The sequence below is a fragment of the Lepisosteus oculatus genome, chromosome 3 (genome assembly GCF_040954835.1).
Source record: "Lepisosteus oculatus isolate fLepOcu1 chromosome 3, fLepOcu1.hap2, whole genome shotgun sequence".
Lineage (NCBI taxonomy): Eukaryota > Metazoa > Chordata > Actinopteri > Semionotiformes > Lepisosteidae > Lepisosteus > Lepisosteus oculatus.
The window spans coordinates 67,632,880-67,643,567 of NC_090698.1; the positions used below are offsets into that span (position 1 = coordinate 67,632,880).

General features: G+C 37.5%; 1 protein-coding gene across 8 annotated transcripts in view; it reads left to right on the forward strand.

Annotated features, from left to right (window-relative positions):
• Positions 1 to 5,590, forward strand: part of LOC102696748 (protein unc-13 homolog B) — a 92,106-nt gene extending 86,516 nt beyond the window's left edge. For all 8 annotated transcript variants that reach the window (XM_069187417.1, XM_069187414.1, XM_069187415.1 and 5 more), the window contains one exon: positions 902 to 5,590. In XM_069187417.1, coding sequence (XP_069043518.1) covers positions 902 to 1,187 — 286 coding nt within the window. In that variant the 3' untranslated portion in view covers positions 1,188 to 5,590. The remainder of the gene's footprint in view (positions 1 to 901) is intronic.
• Positions 5,591 to 10,688: the final 5,098 nt, after the last annotated feature.

Genomic DNA, 10,688 nt, shown 5'->3' on the forward strand with positions numbered 1-10,688 from the left:
TTGTCAAAAGTTAAAAGTTAAAAGTTCGTGCTAGTCTGCCTCTCTCTATGCCACAAAGACATACAGATACAGCATAAAGTGCTGAGGATGTGTTGCAGATAAAGGAGCTCTGTGGGAATCCGTGCGAATAGTGACAGTTCTAGCCTGGGTTCAGTGGGGATGTGTTCCTACAGTATGTACACTGTTTCTTTCATATATCAGTGAAGTATCAGGGCTTCATTGGGGTATTAGTATTGGAAGTATTGATAATATTACCTCTAAAAATGATTTTAAAAAATCCACTTGATACAGAAAAAAGTTTTATTATTAAATTGTTTGCAAAAATGCATAATATTTGGCTACTCCCCAAAGTATTCAGTCACAGCTTGTGTAGACTAACCCCTGTCTGCCTTCCCTCCTCCCACTTGGCAGCAGTGGGAGACTGATGGGAGGAGCTACATCTGCTTGTAGGGGCCAGGCTGGTTTTATCCTGGGGTCATTTAATACTTCTTTTTGACAAGCGATTCCAAATGGCTCTGGCCGTACGATATACATATCATACCACGGTCTCGTTGGCTGAGAGCTTGAGCGCCGTCTTCTTGCCACAGTTTCTCTTCAGCGCAAATAGTAGCTTGACGCTCAACGAATAGGCTGTGCTAAGTGCGCTCCAGGTGCATCTGCCTGGCCTGTACAGTATGTGCATTCTCGACAGCTAAAACAGCCATTCTCCTCTTCTATAGGTGTATTTGGAACAAATAAATTGACAGCCAGGACAAAGAGTGCTATAGAGAATCAACACTAATGGAAGGAGCTCTAAGCATGGCATTACTGTGTAGAGATAGTGGGGGAGGACTGTTTTACCCCTGTATTTAAAAACCCATTATGTTCTAAGTTCATGGGCCCATGCTGTCTTCCTGTGCAGTATCCTGGGGAACGAGGACGGCCCGGAGTGCTACGAGCTGCAGGTGTGTGTGAAGGACTACTGCTTCGCCCGGGAGGACCGCGTGCTCGGCATCGCCGTCATGCAGCTGCGCGACCTGGCCGACAAGGGCAGCTGTGCCTGCTGGTGCCCGCTGGGGCGGCGGGTGCACATGGACGAGACGGGCCTGACGGTGCTGCGCATCCTGTCCCAGCGCACCAACGACGAGGTCGCCCGCGAGTTCGTCAAGCTCAAGTCGGAGATACGCTCTGCCGAGGAGGGGAGATGAGGAGGGGGCGGTGTGCTGGCGTCAGGGCTCCGCCGGGCCCCTGGAGTGTTTCTCCGGTGGGCTCTCTCTCTGCACAATGGGTGCTATAGCGCGTACTCCTCTCCATCTGCCTTGTGTCTCTGCCACGGTCTCTACTGATCAGCGGATCAGGCTGCTTGTCTGGCTTTGATTTTATGTGAGGCATCGTAAACTGGTTTGGAAAAGAAATCCTATTCGGTTACATTTCTGGACTGGAATATTTATCTCCTTTTCATTTGTTTTAGCTGTGTTTCATCTACAGCCCTTGCCTTATATTTCTTTATTAGCTACAGATGTGATGCATGGACATGGACTGTATGCTGTTAAATGCAAATAGTGTCCTGCAGGTTCTTTGTTTATTTTCTGTCAGGTGACATCACTTTAAATTAGTCTTTGGCTGATTTGGTTTCCCAGTTAAAAAGACAGAAAACATGCAAATCAGAGAACAAGAAAAGATGCTTTTTAATTAGCATCTGAGCCATTGTGAGTTTTGCCTCATCAATACCTTAAGCACAGTTAACAGTAGACTCTGATCACACTAATCTTATAATCTGATTAATTTGTATTTAGTCCTGCAGTTTACATGTTTACATATGGTTCTACACTCAGTTATATATTGTACTATGTGCTACAGTCTTTTCAACAGATCGGTATTTTTTATAGAATACAGTAATTTCAAATACAATTTTAAAATAATTATGAATAATAATGATAAAAAATATTAAACAATCTATACCACAGAGGGCAATGATTATAATTTGGTCAACTGGGATCTTATTGTAGCCAATGAATTGTCTTTTTACCCAAGGTGTGTTGCTGTGTAATAAACAGAAATCGCAGCACACTAAATATAAATATTAATTCATTTAAATTTACAAATCCAGAATGTAATGTTTTCTGTTAAACTTTGAGCACCTTTAAGATAGAACCAGCATTTATTCCATTAATTAAGACACCATTAACTGTGCAGAAACACTGACTTTATTTTCACAGTATTGTGAGAAAATGACCTTAGCATGTACCGAAAACATTTTTTGTACTGTAGATTGTTGTGTCCAGTATGTGTGAGTTGCATGGCTGTATGGATTATTGCACAGTAACCATGTATACAATACATCCATGCGTATTCCATGTTCTGCAACTGAAATAATTTTTAAAACGTATTACTGAACATAACAGATATAATTAGGAGATATTTGTTTACTAAAACATGATTACCAGAAGCATGGGATTTGATATGAACCTTACGTTCACTAAATTAACATTCTGTGGTCTTAGCTATTGTAGCCTACTGATTAATCTGACAGTTTCATGTGTAATGTGCTGTATAGCTTTTTCAGATATCACATAAGTAAAAGAAAGTTAATTTAATTATTTAGTGGTTGAAGGTTAATGAGTTTTTTGTTATCCACTTTATTTTGATGTCTTCCCTGTTCTTGAGAGTGCATCGACCAGTTTATGGAAGGCCTTGTATAAAATTCCACTCTAGTTGTAGCAGTAGTTTGATAGAATAAGTACCCACAGAGTGCCTTCCCTTAGTGCAAGTTGGACTACATATTTTGCTTGCTTGTCACATAGATTTTCAGGACTGTGTAGTGCTAAAGATTTGCAATTTCAACTCATGTGAGTTTGCATGTTTGTCACACTCTAGTCATGCAATCAAGGGTCATCATCATATTTGGATTATATCCACAGAAAACAAACATTTTGGTTGAATAGCATTGGATTTAGTTTCAATTATATTTCTTTTATTCATGACAACTTCAGAGGTTGTTCCTTTCTCTTTTACTACTTGTAAAAATCTCTTTATTGAAAGAGTTACAAATGGATAAAATGGATTAAAAGCAAATCTGTAAAGGGGATGTGAATCAGCATCTGAAGTTTCAGTTTGAGTCAGTTGTCTTTCACAATCTCATTCCCAGCCTAAAGTAACTTGTTGCACAGTTCAGTTGCAGAGGCTTGAAAACCTATTTTCAAGGATTGTTGAAGACTTGAGACATACTGTTTTGATACTGAAATAAAAGTAACCTGGCTGTCATTTAAAGCACAGTCACAATGGTATCTAGACGCAGAGCATAAGACCTGTCTCTGCAAATGCTGAATCTGACCTTTGGAAATAGTTATTACACATGTAAATAAAACACTGACTCTCCGTATTTTAACACCAGATCATTATGGGTGGTTTTGAGTGTGGGGCTCTGATCTGTCCATTGTTCTAATCTATACTGTAGGTGCGAAATGTAATCAGTTGTGTATTCAGTGACATTTTTTAAAGACAGTTGTCTGTTTTCTTTTATGCTCAATCAGTAGAGACCCTGGCAAAACATGAAATGAGCAGACTAATGTGCAAACCATCTCTTTTTATGTTGCGTTTCCCTGCACTGAGGCCTTACTGTGGCTCTGCCAAATTTAAAAAATCAATAATTCTGTATTGAAGGGTAACAGTTCCATTCTCTTAGTACGCGTAATTAATCTTCAAAAGGACCTGATAGATTGTTTTTATCTTTCTAAATTGGACCAAACTGGAAAAAAAGGCTGTATTAGAGAGTTTTCCCCCTTTTTGCACGTTTAATCTTTTTTTAAAACCACAAATTTCTTTTGTCACATAACTGGTTCGATGAAGAGTGAAATGAGTGTGTGCAACTTTATCATGATTTCCTTTTGTCGTCGTTGGTGTTAAAGTTTTTTTAAAATGCAGCATCCCTTTTCAACTTTCTCCAGCATGCAGTTTAAACCATGTTCTGCTAACCCAAGGTTTCTGGCTACCAATGGTTCAATCTTCACTGTCCAACACGTCCAAATCAAAGATCACACTAAATAATGACTGGTCATTTACTATGGCTACAGTAAGTAGAAAACCACAATTTTCTTATTAGTTTTGTTTCCAAGTTATTCTCTGTGCCTTTGTGCAGTAACATACATCGTTTCCGGTTGTCATATTATGGAAGTATCTTGAATCTATGGATGGAAAGATATCCAGTTCCCAGAATTCTCTTTCAGTGTACTGTATTTCAGAGGCATCCCAGCTGGTATCCAGTTCTAGCCAAAACGTTTTGCTAAAGTCATATTATAACTGTGTCCAAAAGAGATGAGAAAATTAATTTGAATCAGTTTGTATGTTGTTGTATATTTTAAAAGTTGTCTTTGATTAGAATTCCAGTAAGGGGACTCGCCAATTTCTTATTTTCACCACTAAGAGAAGAGTATGAGAAGAAAAGCTGTTTTTCAGCCTTTAGAGCAGCCCAGGAGCAGTCAAATGGTGTAGGAATGTTTAAGTACTGAAATTGTATTAGTGCAGTAGTTACTTTACTGAGTTAGTAGGAATACATGTATTTACAAAATTTAGACTCAAGGAAGATTTTATGATAAAGTAGTTTTGGTTACATAGAAGAAATCGAATCAATGGCACAAACATGTAATGGTTCCACTGTGGTGTGTACGTACTGTACTGCACCTGTTGATCTCAAAGTTCCTCTAACGAAATGTGTAAATCCTCTGGTTCGAAACGTCTTGTGTTTCTTGCAACCGACTACCTGGTGAACTAGAATGAGAAGAGCTTTTGTATAAACAACAATGATTTTGTCTTATCGGTTCCAATAAAAGTGTCTTGTTCTTTCAGGCTCTTAATGTCAGTAAAAAATGAATTAAGCCAGTGTTCCTCTAATAAGACTCTAGTCACCTATTGGCCCCTAGGATGTCTGTCCGTCACAAATAATAATAAAATAACAGCCAGTATGAAAAACCAATAAAGATTTACATTCAATTTTTTATTCCCATTTACCAAAACAGAAATGTCTTAATTACATTAAATGCATTGTTTTTAAAAATCATTTTCTTTGCAGTAATGATTTTTAGAATGTTATTATTACCCTTGACATTATACAGTTTACCTTTATGAGAATTTACAGTAGCATGCAGGAACTGTGCTTGACTACTAGGGGCAGTGTTAAGAATTTAATGGCTTTGTCCAGCTATTATTAAACATAATTGAAATCTTGGTAATTGAAAAGGGTGGACAGCTGTTCCATTGTGAAGTGATTTGGGGATACTTGGAATCTACTGTCTTGCTGTGTTTGAAGAGTGATGCTGTATTTTGTGTGCATACCTCGTGCCAAGATGTGCAAGCGTTTATCTTTTGTTGTTGTTGTCATTTGTTCTTATGTTATTTTTTTAAATGTGAACTCTTGCACAAATATTTATCTTTATAAAAACAGAAATAGCGTGTATTGTATAGCAATTAAAGTATATAGATCTTGGCTTTTGAATTTTTATGTATAGCCACTGAAGCAAATGTTAAATCGATCCTAAATAATTACACATATTGTCAAAGAAATAGTGCTGATACTGATTCATGAATTTTGTACATAAATTATTTAAGAAACGTGCCTTGGTTTCTTTGTTTTTTTTCCAGTATTTTACAGGAGTACGTCTTTGCAGCTCAGTTTTTAATAAGAATGTGGAGTAGTCTTAAGTAGACACATTTTTTGGCTTTCAGTAATACTTGTTATATACTATACTGATGCAGTAAAAACGTTTACTGTACTTATTGTCACATAAATTTAGCTCAATGCTCATCTCATATTTTTCCAAACAAATAAGGTTATTTGCCACTTTTCCACACTTTTATTGGGAATATTTATAACACAAATGCAACAGGTCTAGTTTCTGAAGAGGTCCACTTCAGAGGTCTAGCTAAACAATAGCCCCCTGTTTGTCTGTCATTAGGCTGACTACATCATGTGCCCTAACTGAATCCTAACCTTTTATGCAATTGTATAGGTACACAACTTCTTTTTTTCTGTCTCAAGACCTCTCAACCAGCACTCTTTCTTTTGATCCTTCTTTGTCCTTTCACTGTTTCTCTGTGTAACCCTCTGTATAGGCAGGCCTTGTGTCAGGTGTGCTTGGTTTAACCCACACCTGGTTTCAAGTGGTCTCTGTCTCCCAGCATCTGTTTTGACTCTGCAGAATTCTAGCCTGGTTTTGAGTCAACATCACTGCATCCTATGGAAACTGCTCTTGGACAGTAAAAACACCTCTTCCAGTCAGCAGTGTAGACTCCATCGCACAAGTGCATTCACACAAAGAAAGCAAAAAACTTTTAAAGTCTGTCATTTCTTTGAAGCCCCCAAGAGGAGACAGTACTATCTCACCAGCTCTTTAGAAAGAATGACCAAGGGAGCTACTGTTTATCTCCCGAATGCCTTCTGTGAAGTCAGTTCTGTAATCATATTTTATACTTAGTTAACAAACAGGATAAATATGATCTCAACCTGTTTATTTGAAAACCAAGTGACTTTATAATGTTGGTTAGAATATCACAGTCATTCATTAAGGTGCCTTACTGGATCTAGACCAAAAATACAACAGATCTACTCTTCCTGTTCTTTTCTGGACAGGCTGCAATTACAGCATGTAATAATCACTGAAGGAGTTTCCTGTTACTATTTTCTATAGAATTAGAAATTCATTAACTCTTTAACAAATTAAATGCCTGTGACCTATAAATAATGTGGTTGTATTTTTGTTTGAAATGGTAAAAGGAATACATTAGGTGCTTCGCAGATGCATAACTGTAGGTTGAGCCACATCGAAAGTCTACAAAAGATTCCACACTTGAATAGCTACAGTACCTGTTTAATTGTGCAGTATTTCTCTCACTGCATATCAGGTCTCCTATGTTAAAGGCCTGAACTGCTTAAAGCAAGACTGGTACTGTATATTCCATGATGATGATTACATGATGAAGGGTCTTCTGTATTTTTCCTCCAGTTTAGGTCATGAAATTTGCAGAGAAAGCATCAAATATCCATCCATTTTCGAACCTCTCCTTCTTTCGGGTTCATGGGGGGAGCCTATCCCAGCAATCAACAGGGGCAATACGGGATACGCCCTGGCCGGGACACCAGTCCATTGCAGGGAATGCTCCCACCAGGCTCAGTTTTCTCAGAAGCCAATTAGCCTATCAGTTTGGACTGTAGGAAGAAACCTGAGCATCCGGAGTAAACCCATGTGAACATGGAGAGAACATACTGTACAATACAAGCTCCATGGAGACAGGACCCCTGGGCTGGAAATTGACCCACTGCTAACCACTCTACCACCATGCCACCCAGTATGACAATATTTTACTGTTTAATACTAAATATTTTAGATTTTTTTTTACAGTACATAATTCGGAGCTCACATCACAAGAAACCCAAAGCCTCTTATGACTCTTTATAGCAGCAGTTTAATTGCATGGCTGTAAATGAATGTCTGACTTCTTCTGCATCCTATGGCACAGCCCTATTCATGTTCTGTATGCTGCAGGACTTTACTTGAAACTTAGAATTATCAATACTTTTTCTTCTTACATCCCCCCTACCTCAAATTGACAGTTATTAATGTGGTTCTCCACCATGACAAGGTAGTTATCACTAAGTGGACTGACTCAGCTGGATGGATTTACACCCTCATTTAAATTATAATGTTAGCATGCCCAAAGGGGTTGGGCAGCCAGTTGACCTTGGACCCCTAGAGGTTTTTTTTCTCCGTACTAAGGAGTCTTTGGTTCCTCTCCTCCGTTGTCTTCTGGTCTTCTGTCCTGTATTGACAAGATGTACAGTATTGTCAATTGCATTGTTAAGCGCCTTGGGGCAACCTTTTTGTGAAAGGTGCTATATAAAAATAAACTGAATTGAATTTACAGTTACTAGGGACATCCCAGGAGTCATTGTATGGTTAGCTGGTGTGGCTCTGGTAAGTTAATAAAGTCCATTTGGAGATTCTTGAGCACATCGGCTTGAGCATTCGGAGATGCTTGGAGCTACTCGGACAAAACTGTACTGTAAATGGGTCAGTTAGTGATGCACAGTAGGCCTTTCATAAACTGGCAATATCCGAACTACAAGGTGAAAACTACAGTAGTGGGACTTTTACAAAATTCAAATGGGAATTTTTCATCTCCCATTTAGCAAAAGAAGCACTGCATTTGTGTGTGAAGCTTACCAAACGATTTCCTTAAAAATAAATACCATTTTGACGCACGGTTTAAATTCCCAGCTATGCTGTAATATTTTATTTTCTATACAAATGCATTTTCAAAATAATAGTCATTGACTGAACCCTGACCTCATTACTCCAGGGATGTGGCAATGCAAGCTTTCCATATGTACAGTACCTTTCTAAATTCTAGATTTCCAGGATTCTGAGAAATTTCAAGGTTGCTTGAGATTTTTATTAGAGTCTTTTTGCCTAAATGTACTATTCACAAGTCTGAATTTTCTGAAAGTTGTTCAGCAAATGTTAAACGGAGGCTATCAGACGTCTTTTAATTTTCATAATGTTTGAAACAGAATTCCTTCCATCTAAATTTAAATTATTTAGAAACTTGGAAGAATCGGCAGAGATGTTAATCATTAAAAAAGCCCTCAACAGTCTTTTAAAATTTTGCTTAAATTTGGGAAGTCCATTTCCACATTTCTGAGAGTTCATCTAAAAACAGGAACAGTGAAAACCAAAAATAATTTCTAAAAGTGGGAAACAAGTTTTGAAAAATTATGTTTTGCTAAATGTATTCTTCACATCAATGTTTTAAATGATTAGCAAGATTAGTGTTTTGTATTTGAAGAACATTGAATGTGAAGAAAATGAGAGGGACATTGTCCTCTTTAGGGAAACACTGCTGTTTTGACTTCTTGATTCGACAGCAGAAATCGAGTCCAATTAAGAAAACAAGCTTCATAACTGGTCAAACATAGCTACAGTAAAAGTAACAATGAAAGTCGTGTAAGACATCCGTGTAGATGAGTATTTCCAAATTTACCATTTCTACCAGAATTACAGAATGTGTGATATTTTGATTGACTCTTGGTCATTAAACCACATTTCCTGACTGCATCAACCATTTGACAACTGTTCTAATTATAACAGATCATCTGTTCAGAAGAAGAAATATATCAGGAAATACAGGAAGCACACAGTACAGTATATGTAATCTAAGAGCTAGTATATAAACTGAACAGCAAAAAAATGTTTAACATTTTTTATAGCAGCTGCACTGATGTTTTACTAAACAGACATATTGTACAGTAGGTATATTATGATGATTAACATTTGTCATTAATAGGGTTTATCAACTGGGGGGAATGTTACAGCAGTAGCCACCATTGGAAGCAACACACACTATCAGACACGTGTTTTGTACCAAGTTGCATTTCTGTCTTGTGCACTTTATTGTCTTGCCCTGTTATTGTCATAGAGCGTAGATCCTAAACAATCATACTAGATGCTTCAATGAGGAAATGTGCCCTGGAGGAATGTTTCAATAGCATGAAATTACTGAATACGGAAAAGACAGCATGTGTGGTTAGGGGACTTGATCAACATACAGTAGCACCTTGGAGTCAGGTTGGCATCATCACTACAAGTGGAGTTCTGTAGCGACCATTAAACTTGGACTTCTCCATCGATCTCCGCAAGGTGCTGGGACTGGTGGTCTTCCAGATCATGGCCTATCATTCTTCACCTCTTCATACCTGTCATTTCCTGTTAGACTAGTAACTGCTGGTTATGAACACCCCAAACAATGAGTAACAGTCTATTAAAATATCAATGGCACATAGACATTGTTCTCTTCATAGGCAGATCATTGTGGTTCCTTCCTGTGTTTTTCTTTCTTGATTTTCTCCAGGCACGGCATTCAACAAGTTCAATGACCTCATCACCTATGCTCAGTCAAGTCTCAGTCAAGTCTCTCCAACGTGGAGATTATTATGCAACAGTCACTCAAGTGTAAATGTAAATGATGTACTGTACACTGCAGTTCTAGAGTGTATTACACAGCACCTTTATATTGTACATACTGTATGCAACTGTAAGACACCCTTGATCACCTGTTAATTATTCTTATTGTTATTTGTAGTAGTAATAATAATACTACATTAGGCAGATTAATGGAAGTCCTAATCCCCCATTTAGCTCTTGCTGCAGGAACAGAACTCAATGCCTCTTATATCATGTTCAGGAAAAATAATGTTCAACGAAGATTATAATCAGCGTACTGCAACACCAATCAGGCTTCTAGAGCATTATGATTTCCTGTACATTGTAAACAGTCATTGGCTTAGATCTGTTGAAGAAATTAAGGTAACAAACTAACCATAGCACCATCAATAAAAAGTCTTTGATATGTTTTTAATAACTGAACACTATTTTTTAATTAATTCAAATTACAGAAAATGATTGCACATACTGTATGTACTAATAAAAAACGTATATTAAATATACATGCATTATGAAATATAAAACTCTTTGCTCTAAAATAATTTATTTTTTTGTTTTAATAGTTTTTCATGAATTTGAATGTTAAAACCATAAAATATTAAGTAATTATTGCAAACCATGGGTGATCAAATGCCAGATAAATATATTGTTATCAGAACACTACAGTGTTTTCAGGAATATGTCCAAGTTGTGGGAAGCAGAACAAAACTATGACAA